A 20,478-nucleotide genomic window follows, 5' to 3' on the forward strand; every position below is an offset into this window, starting at 1 on the left:
AAAAATGATTATTGAAATATACTTTTAAAAAGCAGTAGTCAAGTAATAAGGCAAATTAACTTTTTACTGTATATTTAACTAATAAGAGTTTATGATTAGATAATCATCACATGGTGGGTGAGATAGGGTTTAAATTAGTACGCGAAAAAATTAATATTTTAAATGAACTTTTTCATATTTAATAACTTTTCTCGCAGCTTTAATATTAAAAAGACTACAATTAAATACGGGGTTAAGTCGGCTCAACAAACAGTTTCCGGTTTCAAGAACACCACATGAAAGAAAAACAAACAATTCTTTGTTACTGGAAAAGTTATATTACTCACATACAGAAGCCCATTGCGACGAACGTTTACAAAATGAAGATCGTTTTAATAAAATATCGGCCCATATAAAAGTTTTACTTGACTTTTTCTTAACTTTACTAACTGTTGAAAACTGAAAGGACGTGGAAAAAATATGGATATCAAGTAAACATTTGAAAGAATCCTTAGTAAAACAGGTTCGTGACAAAAAGTCTTTAGAGGGGGTTTAAATTTAATCAAATAACAAACTTTTTAAAACACTAAACAATCGTTGTACATACATATTTCAAGAAACAAATAACTAACCCGCTTTCGAGATTCGCGCAACACGATCAGAAAATAACAGTTGACAAAACAATTTTGATTTTTCTTACTTTTAACCAATTTTCTAAAATATTAATTGTTGATAGATAAACATGAAGACGCCAACGTCGCGTCGTGTCGGTATCTGTCGATTTATCTCAATCTGTGATACCGTTTGAAATTCAATAACCATAAATACGTTTTATAAAACTAATTCTAGCGCCTTAGAAAGTTACTTTTATAAGAATTATACGATACATCAATCAAGGTACACAAGAATAAATCGCGCTATTTTTCATATTTCTCCAAAGAATTTTAAATCTCACACTGGACGGGCCTGACGTATTGCGGTATACAACGAGAAATAGGTTTTGAGAGTGATTTTAGCGTCAAGAAATTTTTCAAAGCGTAAACTTGTGAATGTCACGTTTCAAAAAATAACAATACGTACACTCGACTACATCATTTACAATACATCAAATACTCTTAATGAACTTTGATTATGATTAAGTGTAGTAAATCAACAACATATTATAAAAGTAAAACAAAATACTTAATCTAAGCTTCTTCATAAATAGATAACAAAATATGTAATCGAGGTAGAGAACAGAATTCTTTTGTCTTATATTAAGTTAAGAAAATAAAGAATGCATAAAACAGACTTTATTCAATGCAGCTTTCAGCATTGCTTACCTTCTCATGAGGTATAAATCAAGAGGAATTTTATTCGCAAATCTTGAAATAGTAGCGCCGTTATTCGTTGTCGAGACGACACAACCCTGTTCGCCGCCCACACCCCACTCGCCGCTCGTATAATCTGCTGATAATGAATATGAAAACGAGCACAAGTCACAAAAGATACACTGCACGCTACCAAGCAAACATAAAACAAAGAAAAATGCCTTATTCTTGTCAGTTAACTCTGTCGTGAAATCTTTCATCCGAGCCTTTAGCCCCTCCAGCTAATTTTTAGCAAGCCGGAAAATGCGGCAACAGTGATGCGCCGAGCTACGAATGAATAACGATGTAATTGAAGAAAAATAAAGAAAATGAACGGTTTCAACTTGACTTCTGTTGAATAACAATTTTTTCGCGCATTCTCTTCGCGATTTGTATTCAAAGCGAGTCAAGTAAACATAAAAAGAATCAAGCTGGACTGTATAATTTTTTGCCAAATAAACCTACGCAATTCTACTCGTTTAAATTTACTTCAAGTTAAAAATGTTATTTGTAATCGATCTTAACTCTTTATTATTTGTATTTAAAATACGGGAACTTGTTAGAACAAGCAGGAATGAACACCCCCATACTCTGATCATTAGACGCTTTTTGTCGGATTATATTACATATCCAAAAACGTAATGACGTCACGCGGTGTATGATCACTATAAACAAAAAAATACAGCGTTTTTTTATTTGCAGAAATATACAATTATATACTAACATTACCTCCAACTACACAAGAAATCAGTTAATTAAATGTTTGTACAAAATACACTAATATCTTGTTGATACTCTATCTCACCTCAATATTATTACAAGAGTTGTTTTCTTATAAAGTGCAATCAACTTAGTTTGTCTTTGTTCAACACGCGAAACCCAATACTTACCCTATTCCTATGGAGTATAAACAGAAGTTCATTAATTTGATCTGGTTTCCTTTTAAACAAGGATATTAACTTAAAACGTACAAGTAGTTTTCTTTCCGATATGTGTATTTAATACCATACTTAAATACAAATATAACTTTAAAACATATTGTTGTGATGGAAATTGAGTTATTGCTGTCTTTTTTAAACATTAACAATATCGTTACACTAATAAAACGACTATATTTTATAATTAACAAGAATTTAAATATATTTATAAATTAAAACACTTTTCATCTAACGGATTAAATTTTACAAAAATTAATTGAGTTTCTATGAACGTAACAAAGAGGGGGAACAAATATGGTGTGGTAAATACAAATTACAAAGCACCCTTAATTTCAGGAATAAAGTCACGCTCGCTGTTTTTAATTAACAAGTGGGTATATTAGAATGTACAAGATAAGTATATCAAAGTAAATAACTCAATTATTTCAATAATTTTAACTAGAGAAATCTATGTAGCAAACAGCAGATATAATGAAAAAAAAAAGTTTATCAATATCTAAATATACAATTACAAATATTACCATCGAAATAAAACAAAATGCTAACGTTCTACATTAAATGGTTCTTACTTAGAAAATTTACACTAGAGATTACTTAAGTAACAATTTACCCATTCCAAGTGTCGGCGTAGAATGGACAAACAAGTCAGCAAAACAGTAAACAATATAACATTAAAGTTAAGTTAATTACAAAGTCATAAGTTACTGAATCAATTTCTCCGATTTCCAATTAGTTGATTCACAATTCTAATTAGCTAGAACTGACAGCTGTCAACTTGGGCTTATTGTATTGTAACGACAAAGGGTTCAACGTGTACCCTCATAGATCAGTTACCTTCGCAATACCTACCTGTGCGTATAGACAACGGTGTTATTGCTATAGAATTTTACAAGATAAAGTATTAATTACTTATATTAAAAGAAATAAAAGTAGATCATTTAAATACAGGAATAAACAATTGAATAATACTTGTCTCCAAAGATAATACATAACTTATTTACATTTTTTGGTTTATATCATTACATGTATATTAGACTACTTTTGACTGATGATAAATAGGTTTTCGTAATGTTTGAACAAGCGAATTATGTTTGTATGAAAATATTAAATCGTCTGTTTTATTGAGAGTAACTTAAGATTTATTTTGCAGGAATAAAATATACTAGAAAGCATCAAAATGATCCAAGTGGATAACTTCAAGCGGTCGTCACCTTCACCCTCGCGATGTTCAGTGCGCAGCGACAGCCGCGTGTTTCGCCAGCCCCGGGTCATACAGGTGAATCGCGACGCCGCCACTATGATGGATGACGAAGCCAACGCCGTCGAGGGGCCCAGCAGCTCCGAGGACACTGGCGTCACGCCCAACTGGGATTCACGTTTAGGCCATCATGGGACACAGTTCCGTTCGCGTACCTTTAGCGACGGTTTTATCAGAAACACAAGTCTTGAACTTCTCCTCGGCGTAGAATGTGAGGCGTGTCTCGCACTCGCGGCTCAGCGTCAATGTTTCAATAAGCAAATGTCTGAACACGAATTTGATTTGGTTTGTAACTGTAACGTGCAACAAAACAACTATCTGAATTATCGTCGAGATGTAGTAAAGCAAAGAGGACACACACTAAATATCTACGATTTAGAAAGAATTAAAAGAGACACCGGACGTAGCCACCTCGCGAGTGGATCACACCGAAGTTTGGACAGAAAGCATAGTAAAGCGCGGACCATCGGGGTCTCAAATTACATCTCCAAGCAACTTATAGCTTACGACCAAACAAATACTTTAATGCAAAAACTAAAAAGAAAGTTATCCAATCTGAAAAAAATAGGCGGCGAGGCAATAACAAAGAAACATCAAAACGCGGTCCAACTGGCCGAGATAACGTCGGCCTCGTCGAGCTCTCTCAAGAAACTATCCATGTTGTCTCTCGTTGAGAAGTCACAGCGGAAAAGTAACAGTCAAAGCGGAACGTTTTCATCTTCGAGTATGCAATCGAAGGATGATCTAAAAAACTTTACAACCTACGCGAACTTTTCCTCGAATGTGGATCAATGTTTTGATAGATTGAGAGATTACAGCGACAGCGCTGAAACTAGTTCTGGTGGACATAAAGTTTTGAAACTTAAAAAGTTTGATTTAAACAACGATATTGTATCCAGACAATCTCCTGTTAGAGAGGTGAAGAAATTCTCTACTCTAGATAATCGTAGTAGATGCAGAAGTATAAGAAGACAGATGTCTTACAACGACTTTGCAAGTGAACGGTTTAGAGACAGGGTCACAGCGGATTCTTGGTCGAGGGACGATAATGTGTTCGACTCGAGAAGTGCCAGTAATGATATAATCATAAACGACGATGGCCAGTCTTTTGTGAGCATCGACAGGGGCTGCAGGAATGTGCCGCGGCCTGTGCAGGCGCAATGTACTTGCGATTCGCGGCGAGACAATAGGATTCCTTCTATATTTTATGATACACACGTAAGTTTAAGTAAATTTTAGTATCCTGGTATTAATTTGCCTGATATTGATAAAGCAGTATAATTTAAAAATGTTTGCTTTAACTATGAAATTAAGAAAAGGATAAGTTTGAAGTTAACTTATCCTTTTCTTAATTTCTTAATTCAATGTGCTAATTCAAAAAAGAAAAGCTAATTTGAAATTGATTTTGTAAAATGATCATTAAAATATTTCATGATGTTCGTGAAGAAACGATTTAAGTTAACGGGTAATGAGAGAGTTAATGAACGTAATTTTATTATAAATCAATTTTGAATCGGATAACCTTCCTTCTTACCCTTGCCAGTTGCTTGATTTATATTTTTAGAAGAGATGAAATATAGTTTCAAGATTTATGTATTTTAAGTGATATTTTAAAGAACCCAATAATTGCTCACGATATTATACAATAAACATAAATAATCTCTTTCTGTAAATCCGCAAAAGCTTGAGCAAGTTTCTTTTATTTTGCGACTAATTGTTATTCCTTTGACTTTCGTTTCACAATACGCCAGATTATAATCCTGCCAAAATATTAGCCAAATACTGGGTGTCCCTTTTCTTGTCTACGGATTATTCATAACGTATATAAGCACCTAAAAGCGTATAAAATTCCATTGTATTGTCTGTACAGTGTATAACGAAAACTTTATAGGGTTATTCGCTGTCACACAAGTGAATAATGTACGCGGCAGATTCGAAGTAATCGTAAAAACATCGTGAATAAGATATAAATTATTTTATATTATAAAACACAGTATAAACTCAACATCTTTTCATTTAATTTAATATTCTCTTAAGAACTTGGTCTCAAACAGTAAGAGCGAGTTAATCAATGCGGTCTTTGATCGACAGGGAAGATTGATACCACGAACATATAACTGAAAAGGGTTCAAGTATTTAAATATTGAAAAGAGAATCCTCGGAAATCGAATACATACATTATAGATGACTCTTTTATCTCGGCCGAGTCACAGATTGCGTCTTTAACAAAATCGGGATTTGAATCCACTTTTACATTTTTAAAGCACTCACTCTCGTCGAGTGCTCTTACATCTTTTTTCAAACATGTTGAATACCGAGCCAAGTGAGTGTTTAACATTTTGAGGTTAATTTCATAGATTATTCATAGTGCTCACTTAACTGGTAATTATTTTGCACGGTAGTTAATGTAAGGTAGTTAACCCTTGAAGTGCTGGGGGGGAAATGTTAATGAGTTGAAACATTACAGGGAAAAAAACGTACGGCGCCCGCTCCGGATGTGACGGAGCGTGGTCAGAACGGGCGGGGTGCGGCGTGCGTCGCCTGCAAGGCGGGCCAGTGGCTGCCAACCGGGACCACCTCGACCACTAGCCACAGCTCAACAACCACTGCCAACTCTTCACGTTAGTCGACACATATTCATTTCGTAATTCCCGTTAATTATCATAATATATATACCTACTTACCTTTCTTACTATACCTTCAGATCAAATAAAAAATGCACTGTAAAGCATAGCTTAACTTAAGTTAAGCGAACAGATAAATGTTTTGTCACAATTGTAATACATATATTAATAGAACTAATGACCTTCGTTGATTCATAACTTTCATATACAGGCGTTAATTACCGCCTATGTTGCGGTTTGTGAACATTCAGTCAATCAACAAACCACATTGCGAAATTAGTAAATTGCGGGACTAATAAGTATTAACATAATCTTGTTGTGTTGGATCAACGTTAGACGACGAGCGTTTTGGTTTAATTTAAATGATTTATTGAACCAATTAAAAATTATTGATTCAATATTTATAATGCTGCATGATACAAAAACCATTTTATTTTGAGATTTGTCTGCAAATAGCGCTTCTACCACAGTTATCAGACAAAATTTAACGTTAGGTTCAGCAATTTCGTCTTATGTTAAGAAATGAAAATTGCTTCTGTCATTTGAGGGTATTAATATGTAAATATAATTATCAGTTTATTGTTGAATCAATGAAAATTTTACAAATTTTCCAACAATAAACAACTTTTCTTTAGCTTTTTCGTAAACTTTCGTACTCAAACAATAATTTAAAATATAAGAACAAAATAAATTAATATGTAGAGTACTATGTGAGTAAACTTTTAAATAAGTAATACAACAAACAAAAATTAAAATTTTAAAGTTATACGTCAAATATGTATGTTTAATAAAACTTCGTAAAACGACAAAACAATGCTAAGTGCTATTATTATCAAAGCATAATTTTGTTAAAGTTGAAAATATGATTATATATATATTGTTGAAATTATCCTATTTTTAAACTTTTTATCAAATTTGCCTTTTTATTCTTTTGTAGTTGAAATAATTTAAATAATTGGATCCTATTAGATTTATTGTTGTGTAGAACCTACCACTCGAAATCTATTTCACGACTCTCAAAAGCGTAAGTCAAGATTACCTTGAATAAATTACAATAACCTACATATCATGTTTTCTATAATCAGGGTTCTCAGTATGGCATCGTCGATGGTGTTGCGTTGCGATCTTGGTGCTAGTAGCGGGTACTGCATGTGTGGCCGGGCCGCTGGCGCTGCGGGCCCCGCCTGGCGCGCCCCTGCATGAAAGACTACGCCTCGCTGAGCGGCTGCTACACGACACTCCATTGATAGACGGACACAATGACTTACCTTGGAACATACGAAAGTTTCTTCATAATCGAATCAAAGATTTCAGGTATGTATTAAATTTTTATTTCATTATCAATATTATTGGTATAAAAAAAGCATCATGCTTTTGTTTACAAACTTAGTAAAAATATGCTCAACAATATTACTACCTTTATGGTTAATGACTAAGAAATAAATACAATCATGCAAATATAAGATAATTCAAATAGTGATAATTCTTAACGAACATGGAAATCCTGTGTAATTTTCTATTAACGCTTTTCTATTGAGCTTCGTTTGCGGCTTTTGTCATTCACAATCGACTATGCAATTAGTCTGTTTTGTATTTCTTATTGTATATAGTAACTGTGAATAATGTAGACATTTTATATTACGTTGACTTACTTAGAAATTTCCTTTCACAACAAAGACTAAAACCTTAAATATACCAAAAAGATTACTTATAAATTAATTGAAAACATACATTTGGAATTCTTTCCGAGAGTTGGTACAATAATTAATTAAAAAATGCTTATTATTCCCTTAAACTATAAAAAGTTAGATATCTTAATTAACTTTACATTGGCATAAAAATATAAAAATATTAGATATCAAGGGGCATCATTAAGCACCTTATCTCCGCCGAACACATAAAGTTCCATCGTCAAATTTGCGGACATATCAACCAGACATATAAATCACGACAAATATATTTTAGAAGGCAATATTCTTACAAATTAGTATCGATCTGCCTTCGAGTAATGAGCATTTTCAAATTTTTCTCTTGATTTCCTATTATTACAAACTATTTCAAATAGGCCTATTTACAAGATCTAATCCTATCCTTATTTTCTATCAGCAGCTTTTTTTATTAGTAGAACTATTTAAACCCGCTGGGTGTTTACAATTTAACGTAAAATAAATAAAACTGTTTGTATACTTGTCCCCAATACGTTTCTATGCCACCACTGAGGATGCTAGTAGTAGTAGTTTTGAACCCTAAAAATCTAAAAATAATATAACGTTTTAAATTATTTTTGCTTGCACTATAATTATTTTCATATTATCAACATTTTGCTTTGCATCGTAGGTTTCACCTAGTTTTTAACATAACCGTTCTGGACATTTTAAAATATCTAGTGACGAGTTTGAATTTCAAACCAATTAGCCGTAAATCGATTTTGATGGAATGAAAAACTGTTCATCGAGTTTTTCTTTTTTTTATTTAACGTTAAAAAACGTAACAGCATCCAATTAATTTTACAAACGCATGATGTTTCATCTGCATTGCTTGTAAGCGGAGATGTTTAAAAATATAAAATTTTTATATCGATAAAAATGTGTTATTTATAACCTTAATTTGTTTATTGTTTACTTAGTATTTTATTCAATCACAACACAGTAAAGACACAGAATTAACAGAATTAATAGACATCTGTACAAGATTTGCATTGTTAATTTTTTAATATTTTCCTTTAGCAAATTAACGTAAAATATTAATTTAATCAACACAACGCAAGTACACGTTTTATATAGTAGTCCACTTTCGCTCCGCAAAAATCATTTAAGAAATGCATTTTTAAATACAGTCGAGATTCTCTCTCAGATTTTTTTAAAATATTTAAAGACGTATGCGCTAGAGATTTAAAATTTGGCTTCGTTTATTTTAGCTTTCCAGAACATACATACATATAACAAGGTTGTGCACTAACGTGTGTGTGTGTGTTTTATATAAATGGAATACCCTACAAAAGCACTAACATTTAGTGAGAACTTAGCGATTCTGAAATAACAGGTTTTTTATATGATAATGTAGCAAACGAGCAATCATCGGAATTCGCCGAAAAAGCAAAGCGACCGCTGAAAATAGACATTCGCAAATGCAGATGTATTACCTACCCTAAATCAACAGATGTACACAAAGAGGATATTTCCCCTTTCTATACGTCTCGTAACAGAATTTTCTTATTTTGGAACTATAATCATGTATGTTTATTTATCACCATTATTACTGAACACATATTTTGTATTCAAAAATATTTACATAACATAGTTTATTCGGATACGTTTTAACATTTGTTAAAACGCAATAACAGTACACAAGTTCTCTCAGAGATCTTTGCTCCGTAAACAATTATTTTAAGTGGCAGCCCTACGTGCGCGCTGACGACAGCGACAGCTGTCCCTTCTTTTTTAATGATAAAACTCATGACGAATATAATTAATGAACCATAAAAACCCTGACGGTAAAAACTGACTTTGAAATTTATGTATAAGCACAGGTTTTCAACTTAATCGATATAAAGACCAACAACACTTGATATATTCTAAGTATTAAAACTTAGAACAAATATCCAATTCATTATCTTGAATTTATTTCAGTAGAAAACACGAAAACAGATGCATATTCAAACAAATTTATTCTTTTAACGTTAATTTTTTATATTATATTATCTTTTCTAATCGCTTTCAGAACTAAGGTACCGTAAAAACACACCACTTTACTAAAGAAAATTAAACCTAAGGATGTATGTTAGCGTACAGAAACAAAAAAGTTGCACGATTTTAAGGATTTTCATGTAAAAACAAACCCACGCACTATTCTAATTAAGAGAACTATTTACAGTGAATTAAAAATGTTACAACAATGCAAGTCATTGTGCTAGAAGCGTAGAGTTAACTGGTATAGGACGAGAGAGTACGCTGCATCAAAAAATTACAAATGAGTTGCGACGCGTGACACATATGCAGCGCTCTCGGGGCGCAAGGAGCCCTTTATAATGCCGCTAGTTGCCAGCCGCGGATCCTCGGGCGGGTTTATACGCGGCTTAGCCCGACAACATCGAGCAACAGAAACAAAACGGAAATGTAATGCTACTTTTCACCATTTCGAATGTAGTTCTTGTATTATTCTTTGTTTCGTAGAATTTGGTAATAATACTAATTGATTTATATGTTTAAACTTTCGTGATTTTTACCCACATCATCACCATCACCAGCTCACTATATGTCCCCACTAAGGGGCTCGGAGCCTACCCTAATAAGTTGGTCGACTTCACATACATCTTCGAATTTCTTCGCTGATATATTATATGTGCAGGTTGCATCACGATGTTTTCCTTCGATGTAGGAACGTTGGCTAAATCATGTACACATGAAATTCGATAAAATCGAAAATCACATTGGTACTTCACGGGATTCGAACCCAAGGCCCATAGATTACAAGTCAAGTGTTCAAACCACTGAGCCGCAGACGCTCTGCCATGCCATGGTTATTAACAATTTTTTTGTTACCAATTGATTTAACTTTACTGAATCTATGCGATGTTTGAAATCAAGGTGTAAATTATTACACTAAGCAACTTAGGTTCAATAATAATTGAAGATTCCGTATGAAAAAGGTTTATATTTAAACACTGTTGGTTGTTGACAAACGTAGATATAATACAAATAGATTTTCTTTTAGAACATAAGAGGGCGTAACCTTTTCATTGCTTTGATCACTTCTAATGTCACGCTGTTTTACTCTGTTTTAGATATTACCAATAACAGTTATAGGAAAATAAATAGTAGATATAAAAGCTCAGTTAAGTGATTTTCATAATATATTTAGAAATAATGACGTCAAAGGTATTTTTATGAAACAATAAATTGATTAACTGCCGCTTGAAAGCTATAATATCTTGGCAATCACAACCGTTCACATCGAGTGATTTTCCAAGTGGACATAATCATTAATTTTAATCGAAATATCTGGAAATTTATTTTCTCATGCATTTTCACTACTGTAAGCTAAGATTACATTTAGGAATTTTCTTTTTAAGACTTTAAGAATATGGAAGTCTTTTGTCTTGCAGACGCTGCGTAGCCGAGAAAAGGGGAAGATAGTTTTAATGCTTAATGATTTAAGTGCGTGTGTATCTAACTTTCGCCCGCGACTCCAACCGCGCGGAATTTAAAAAACTATTCTTCCAGACTATCCTCTACATCTATGCCAAATGTCATCGAAATCCGATTAGCCGTTAAGGCTACAAAATCTAACAAAGTAAGATTACCAACTAAATGTCATACTAAATTAACAGTTTAGTGACTGAATAAAAGAAGAAGTAGAAACATAAAACCGTTTATAACATTTTAAATTTTGTCTAGGTTTGACGAGGATCTAAGAACTATAGCGCCGTGGGCCACGAGCTCTTGGAGTCATACGGATCTGCCGAGACTCAAGCAAGGAAGAATTTCAGCACAAGTAAGCATATCATCATCATCATCTCCTTATCCTACTCCCGTAGGGTCGGCGCAACAGGTTTTTGTCCTCCACATAACTCTATCATACGTCATCTCAGTCATCACTCCCTTTTTGATCATGTCACCTTTTACACAATCCATCCATCTCTTTCTAGGTCTACCTCTACCGATGTACCCTTCCACGCTCATAACTAACGTTCTCCTTGTAACATGCGATTCATGCCTCCTCATAATATGCCCATACCATGCTAACCTTTTACTTCTTACCTTGTCTGCTATGGGGGCTACTCTCAAACTTCCATTTTCAGAGTTTTCATCTTATTAATTTCAGTTGTACATTGGTAACGATAATGCTGCAAATCGCGTTGGAAATGTTATTTTATTTTCATTGCAATAAATATGTTAGTAACAGAATATCACATACAATTTAGAGTATTGTAAAATGTGTAAATTGAACACTTCCTTGGGCGAATAGAAAAATTCGAAACGTGAAAACATTTTAGTTTGGTGTCGACAGGTTGAAATACAAAATTGATTGAGCTATTCTTTTGCCTTTCGCTGTTAGAATGCTACATAGTATACAGACTTTTAAAAATTTCTATTCACAATACTCGATTTTATAATCGTTTCAATACTTACTTTTAAAGATTATTAATAATTCATTTTATAAATCAAATTGTTTCACTTTGAATCACGATTTGTTATGACTACAAACGATTATTTAAAAAATAGAACCCGAAAGGAAACAAGATGTTAGAGCCCTTTCACAATGATCTAAGATCAAAGGATACAAAGTCTGTGTGTATATTGTCATTACTTTTATAATGGAAACAAGGGTGATATAAATAAAAAATATGTAGGTAACAAAATTTTACGTTTGATTTAACGCAAATTCGTAAACAAAGTACTGCATTGAAAGCATTAATAATGAAACACAATGACCTAATAAATTCTGGTTTCATGTTTCCCTGGTAACCTGATTATGATGTTTTAAAGTAAATTTGAAACATATTTTGTATGATTATTTCAACACAATACGATAATTCCATTTTTTTAATTATGTGTGTAAAAAATTTGTTTTATAAAAACCTCAGATTATAATTAATTAATTAGTTTAGTTAGTTAGTTACTAATAATTCTTGACTCGGAAGAATAATTATATTTGTCAAGAATATTTAGTCAATAGTTCGCCATTTACAACTTACTTTAACTTAAAGTACACTTAAAATGATGCGATCTTTAGTATTCAAATCATAAAGTGGTTCAAATATAGCCGAAGACCAACAGCCTTATTGTAGCAAAATGAAAATAACATTTTTTAAGTGTTACTTTTCTAAGAACTTATTTATAAGAGTCCTCAAAATATAGATACTATCACAATTTTATATTTTTTACGACCTTAATAATCTTGTCAATACGTTTTTGCTCAATATCAAAGTCTACAATAAAAAGTAATAAGCATATTCTTGGGACAACATAAAATATTCTAAACAACAAAATAATACAACGAAAGACAAACATGCTGAATACATGATAATGTCAACCTTCAAGCGCAAACATTGTTGTACAATTTTAAATGGAAAATTAAAAAAAAGTCAGTCGTTAACCGGGAGAGCTCACGTTTTCTATTACATACGTGTCGTTGCATCCGATGAAAGCGAATTTCATATTCCGACTACGGACTGATGCAGCCCGTGCGTACTATTTTATCGTGTATGTCAGAGCAATGCTGTCATATGCGTTGGTTTAAACCAAGTTATTTAGATATTGCTCCTGTTGATTACAAAAATAATTTTGGGGAAACAGCAAAAAACAATTTCCATTAAGACGTTCGTAGTTCCTATTTCCACTTTCTGACTAAACAACCCCGTCTGGAAGAGACTGTCTATTTTCTATAACAGTAGTGGACGGGCCAGTAAAAATAAGTCACGCAACTCCATTATCTGTCCGCAGAACATAGTCGCACGACTACTCGCTACGTGGAAATAGGATCTTAGTTTTTTATACTTGTACTCGTACAACAATGCAATGTGACTGACGAAACGCGGAATTGCTTCGACTTCATGCCTGTCTTCTTTGTGGACGTGGTATTACACCGGGCGAGTCGTCACATTCGTGAAGATTCAGCGGACTCTTCCACCGTTATTTGTTTGTGTGTTATCAGTTCTGGGCAGCGTACGTGCCGTGCGACGCGCAGCACCGGGACGCCGTGCAACTGACCTTCGAGCAAATAGACCTCATACAGAGACTCACCGACAAGTACCATCCACAACTCACGCTCTGCACGTCTGCTGATGGTAAGATTCGGAACAGCATGAAAATCATTACCTTCAGCAGTATTGAAAAAAAATCGTATAACTTCCTTAAGACTTTATTTATAAAGTCTGTAAAACAACCTCAAAACGTACCAATAAGCCTTGACTTTTGTAATCTTTCAATGCATAAATACACAAAACAAGTTTAAAATAATTTATAACAGAGAATAATTTCTGTAACCCTACGTTCAGTGGTAGGAAATTTAAAGCGAAAGGTGTTTCACAAAGTTTCCCGCTAGAGCTCATCTTTAAACTTGTTGCTTATTAATTGCAGGTTGATTAAAAAGCAAAAGCAATTTCCAAAGTAATCATGTTTGTAACACAGCTAATGGTGCATTATACAGTTTTCTTCAGGAAAAGTGTTCGGACAAAAACAAGAAAAACATTCAATACTTTGACATGATAAAAACTGTTTTCCACGTTATTCATGTTTGTAAAGCAACTTCAATCACAAAAAATTAGGTAAACATCACAAAACAAAATTTGTCAACACTCCCAGATTAAGAATTTAATAGTGATTGTTGTTTAAACCCTGATGAGAATCAATCGTCGATTGCGACACGACAGCTAGTTGAACTTTTAACCACAGAGCCTTCAACCTCACAATTTACATACTATTAAGTATTTGTTTTAAATTCATAAAACTTCTTAACAAAAAGCCCGGGACTCGGTAATTGTAATGCAAGTCATGAACAGGGCTTTACTTTTTTTAGCGTTGCTTCGTCCTATGTAAGTGTTAAGACGAACTTCTTGAATATTTCATGGGTTGTAAAAAAACAGATGGGATTTGCGGAAGCCGTCCTTAATGTATTAACCCTTTGTTATTTATGAATTTAATTAGTTGACGGCCAGTGGCAAAGTTGTGGGCCGGCGGTAAACGGCGGAGAAAGCCCGGGGCATCGCCGGCCCGACCCGCTGCTGCCCACTGTTGACTAATTATTTTACATAATAGGTCACTCACCTATTCCCCGGATACGTTTAAATCGTTCAAATCACAAATCACACAAACCCTCTTTAAATCTGATGAAGCACAGTTAATTCGTTTCTATATATATATTCTATTTACTGAAATCGGTGAAACATTTTTATTACCATTTTATGATTCCTATTTCAATTATTTTATCATTTTTATAAACAAAACCAATTTTAACGTTGGTTTATCTACCAACGTTTAAGTTTTGAATCTACACTCAACGTTTACGTTTTGAATGTATATTAAACTCAAATTTGTTACAGACATAATAGCTGCGCACACGAACCATCGCCTCTGTTCGCTTGTGGGTGTGGAAGGTGGGCATGCAATCGGGGGCTCCCTCGGCGTGCTGCGAACCCTGTACCAAGTGGGCGTGCGCTACCTCACGCTGACGTCCACCTGCGACACTCCGTGGGCAGAGTGCGCCTCCGCCGACCGCACTGATCCCTCACAAAGAGGTGGACTTACTCCCTTTGGCAAAGTGAGTAATGTACCGTGAAATTTGCCTCACCTGCAATCGAATTACAGTTGCCTAAACACGATTTACTTTGTTGTCTTTTGAGCTTGGCTTAAAGTATTTGGTTTGTTGCAATAAGCGAGTATCTATGTTTCATCTTAGTATGACAACTTAATTGTAATTTATTAAAAAAAGTTAATCTTTTCAACACTCATTCAAAAATAACTGAAAATATTAAAGACTCTAATAAGCAATGTTGGGTTTACGTATTTTTTTCTTTAAAAAATCACACATTTGTTGATTATGTATTATTTAATAAAAGGATGTACCAAAAAGTTTCATCTATTTTTCTAATAACAACAAAACTACAAATAAAGTGATTGCTTCCAACTCGGACCGTTTTGCAGCACCAATTTATCCGAAACCTGTCCATAAAACGACAACGCTATAGTAGATGAATGAAGTTTAGATCCTAAGTAACGACTGTACGTTCCGATGTAATGCTCCTATGTCATATAAATCAATAGTGTTGCATTGCAAGAAATATCGAAGTATGTAGTAAAAAGAAAATCGTAAATATTGAGACGTCTTGCGGAGTGAGTGCACATAATCATAAACATCCTGTGGCATCGCAATATCTCGCTTTGTACCAACTCGCGCTCTTACAGCTCTTTGTTTCACGTGCAGCGATACTTTACAGTACATTCACCATTGTTCAAACCACTCACATCGTAATATTAAAGCAAAAAATCACTTTTCAACAATTACGTACGTTTGAAAATAATTGGAGCACTTCGGAAGTGAACAACAAGATCTTATTCAATACGCTTAATGGCGGATATAATAAATTTAAAAGTTATTAGAGTAATTAAAGACATTAATCGCTGTATTCATGATTTAATGAGTTTTACTTTACATTGCGCTCAGACAAACGCCTCGGCTCGCCGGTAAACTTGGAATGATTAATGCGGCACGTACCGCCTCCTCTTTGATGCCAGCAAATACCGACTTCGATTTAAAACAATATTTTAATATCATTTCAATACGTAATCAGAATATGTAATTATACAGTTGAACTTTGAATCTTACACATCAGATACGCTTATAATATCTAGTTTTGATTAATTTATTAGTAAATATTGTAACAGTAATGCCAATATTAAGCCGGACCATTTCTAATCATCAACTTCAACAGAGTTTTAAAATAAAATTTACTTTCACGTCAAATGAAAGCGTGTACTTTAATCCTTAATGTCCCACGAACAAGCGTTTAAGCTGTGGTTACTGCACGAACAACTGACACAAACCAACAATTTGTTCAAATTACAGTCATACATACATACATACGTAAATTGTCTTCTCTAATATGAAGATTTTACTTTATTCTAGTCTAGTGTAATGCTAAGTATTTTTTTAGAATGGAACATAATTAAACATTCTCTGTGCTAGTATTTCTAGAAGAAATATTATCTGAGGTAACTCCATTACTAAACTTCTGCATCAAAGAGAAAAGAATAAAGTTTATACACGTTGTTCAAGAAGATAAAGTCTTAAACTTCCCGCCGATATCGCGCAGTGCTTAGATGAAACTAATGTTCTAATAATAGAGATTTAACAAAGTTTTTATAAGTTATACACCAGACATTTAAAAAGAGAATAAAACATTGCACTTGATACCAAGAAAATCAATTTCTTCTAAAACAAATTCTTTTTACTTCTTAGTGGTGCCAACCACTGCATTAAATGAATTACAAGCCCAGTCTTAATACTGTTAAAATACAAATTAAGTAGCATATAACTTGATAGAGTATTTGCTTTAAATTAATACTGAATACAATTTAAATTAATCTTAAATAAATGGAATTTAAAGGTGAATATAGCTAAGCTGATTGAAACCTCATCAAGCGTGAATGCTCTGCAGCAATGTCGGTAAATTGAGTCTGGCCAGTGCAAAGTACTGCGTTAACACCGCGCGCCCCTCTACTCAACTTAAAATTTATAACATTTAGCGCCCATTACAAAGCTTGCTTTCTCCTACATTTAATTTCGTCCTACTAAATCCCGACCATTTAATTCTACCGCCAATCCCGAGCGTAACATAAAATTTAATTTTTCAGATGAGATCTTTTGAAGACGTTCTGAGGATGTTATAAAAAGAATATTACTTTTATAATTTGAGTTTCGATTTGAGTATTGTTTATGAATACATTAGTTGTCACTAATTCTTAAAGATACTAACTTTTTTTTAATTCAATATAACAACACGTAACCACCGTTTTGCGACACTACTTTGTATTTTACAACATGACTTATGTATATGTGATGTAGGTGATCGTGAAAGAGATGAACCGCCTTGGCATGCTGGTGGACCTCTCCCACGTATCTGAACGCACGATGCGCGACGCGCTGGCTGTGTCTCGTGCGCCCGTTCTCTTCTCGCACTCGTCAGCCCGAGCGCTCTGCAACGTGACACGCAACGTGCCCGACAGCGTGCTTCGCATGCTCGCCAACAACAAAGGCCTCATTATGGTCAACTTCTATACCTCATTTCTCACCTGCAGCGAGTCTGCTACCGTGCAGGATGCCATAGGTAAGATCAATCCTTTCTTAACCATAACTGTTTAATACCCAAACCATTTTAGGCACTAATCAACAGTTAGTGGTAGTGGTGTGCTCTTTGACTCAAAGAAAAATGACAATTTTTTTGCAATATACATTTTCGACAATTTGTAATAGTGCTCAAATGCATCTTCACATTTGTTACAATGTTTTTTATCTTTCAGCGCATATAAATCACATTCGTAGCATAGCCGGCGTAGACAGCGTAGGCCTCGGCGCCGGTTACGATGGAATTAACTAGTAAGTGTGCTTTCCTTTTGGCTCGAAATAAATCCATTGAAAATGAAAACGTTAAAACGACTACACGCGTGTTTTTGTAAAACGCTCGGAGGCTATTTTACGCTCGACTCGCCGGATCGAATACAATTTTACGTAGTCGCTTTAATTAAAATGAAAGCGCTTCGTTTAATACCTACAAGAGAGTAACAATAAATAGTATGACGACGGATCACAAATACTACTTGAAAATCGGTTACGTCCCCAGGTTTAAATGCATTGTTAGTGTTGATATAATTTATCTTTATGTACAAACTAGCGTTCACCCGCGACTCTGTCTGCGTGGAATTAAAAAAAAACAAAAAGAAGTATCCTATGTGTTCCTCCAGACTATTCTACCAAATTTCCTAGAGATGAGTTTAGCAGTTTAAGTTATAAACTCTATCAAACAAAAATCCATATATCTATCTAAACTTTCGCATTTATAACATTAGTAAAATAGTAAGATTGAAGTTACAAGTTCTGGTCAGATGGTTCTCCATCAGCAAACCAATAATAGTAGATATCTAGACATTGCATTTATTCATACTTGTTTAATGTGCATATTCACACAGTACACCGCAAGGTTTGGAGGACGTGTCGACGTACCCCATGCTGTTCGCGGAACTGATGGAAGACGGTTGGAGTATAGAGGAGCTGAGGAAGCTTGCTGGACTGAACCTGCTGAGAGTGCTGGCGGCAGCGGAGCGTGTGGCGCGCGACCTCGCCGCCGACCACCTCGCACCTTATGAGGACCCCTCGCCGCGCACACCAGACCCACACAACTGCTCTAGTCAAGATTTATAAAACCTTTTAAAAAGTAGTCGAAGCGATCACACCGACTGCACAAGTGTATCCCAAGCTTTAATATTTTACTATACATTTTTATTATCGAGTAGTTCCCCCTTTTCATAAACAATTTGTTCGACGTGATTTAGCAATAAGATTAACTATGATAAAATATTAATTAAGATTAAAACGTTTAAATATTAAACTATATAGTAATAACATTTTTATTGCGATAGGAAATTTTGATAAACATTTCAACAATTAAAAATCAAAAATTCTTTCTTATAAATCATAGCATAAAATTAATAAAAATCATCAAGATGCATGTAATCGACAGCATATTTACACTTAAATACTTACTGTGCCTCCATAACATAGAACGTTACAAAATGTACACTAGAAAATTTAATATTATCCGTTTGTAATTTTAATTGGACGACAAAATAGAAGCCACGAACCCTCCTTGATACCCGCGAAATCCCTGTTAATCGTAGCGATTGTTATAACGTAATGATTATAATATCTTACCTTCTGTACCAATTATAAGAGCAATACTAAAATATCTAAAAATAACTGAACGTTTTTGATTTAATTAGCATCAAAAATGTATTATTCAGTTATTGCAAAGTTACATGTTACTTGTTATAGACATATATGGGTATTTTATTTTTTTATAAAAGGAAGACCGTATAAAAAATATAATTACCTAGTTTATGCTCGCGACATCGTTAATGCAGAATAAAAAATATGGTAATAAAATAGTCCATGTTAGCATTATTTAATTTACAAAAATATAAATCATTCGTCTTTATAATATTAGTAAACTTTAAAACGGAGTGAAATGGAAATTTAGACACAAACAAATGTGTTAACTGTTGTTGGAATTTCTTTTGTATGTTTTCTAGAACAAAGCAAAAGTACAATAATGATATTTTAACAGTAACTTGGTCGTTAACTGTTTTGGCAAACTACATCGTCCTAGTTTTCACATTCGGTTTTCAGTAAATTAAATGCTTTCCGGTATACGGTAATGACGGCTTAGCTTTGTGATATTCTTTGATCAGAGTTTACCGCTTTTAAATTTCAGCATAGAATTTCTAGAAATATTCTAACTTCTATCAATATTTACAAAAAAGTACGTTGGTTTGTCTAAATTTTCGAAGGCACAGAGGGCATAGATGTAGCTCGATAAAAATATAACTTTAAGATACAAACTTGGGCAGAGTCCGTGTTTTTTTTAATTATGTATGGCAACATACTAGCAAGTGCTTTTCGTATATTCCGCATAGAAATGTAGACTGCGAGTGGGTTTGTAATTAATACGCAAGGAAGTGAAGAGATACGTAAGTAAATAATAAGAGGGAACGTGACGTTCTTGATATTCGCACGATTCATACATGAGACAAAAAATAGATGTATGTAGGTAGAAA

The 20,478-nt window shown here is 33.8% G+C and overlaps 1 protein-coding gene across 1 annotated transcript; it reads left to right on the forward strand.

Annotated features, from left to right (window-relative positions):
• The first annotated feature begins 3,443 nt into the window (after positions 1-3,443).
• Positions 3,444-19,157, forward strand: LOC106099450. Its single transcript, XM_013278009.1, has 9 exons — positions 3,444-4,742; positions 5,992-6,145; positions 7,234-7,462; positions 11,545-11,641; positions 13,805-13,937; positions 15,192-15,409; positions 17,714-17,975; positions 18,169-18,244; positions 18,835-19,157. Exons 1-9 carry the CDS (start codon positions 3,444-3,446, stop codon positions 19,064-19,066), a joined length of 2,700 nt encoding a protein of 899 aa, XP_013133463.1. The 3' UTR covers positions 19,067-19,157.
• Positions 19,158-20,478: the final 1,321 nt, after the last annotated feature.

This window comes from Papilio polytes, unplaced genomic scaffold, assembly GCF_000836215.1.
Source record: "Papilio polytes unplaced genomic scaffold, Ppol_1.0 DF824102.1, whole genome shotgun sequence".
Lineage (NCBI taxonomy): Eukaryota > Metazoa > Arthropoda > Insecta > Lepidoptera > Papilionidae > Papilio > Papilio polytes.

Coding starts and splice junctions, on each gene's coding strand:
- LOC106099450 (XM_013278009.1), top strand. CDS start 3,444: ATGATCCAAGTGGATAACTTCAAGCGGTCGTCACCTTCACCCTCGCGA. Junction 11,642..13,804: donor AAGGAAGAATTTCAGCACAA/GTAAGCATATCA, acceptor GTGTGTTATCAG/TTCTGGGCAGCGTACGTGCC. Junction 15,410..17,713: donor GACTTACTCCCTTTGGCAAA/GTGAGTAATGTA, acceptor TATGTGATGTAG/GTGATCGTGAAAGAGATGAA.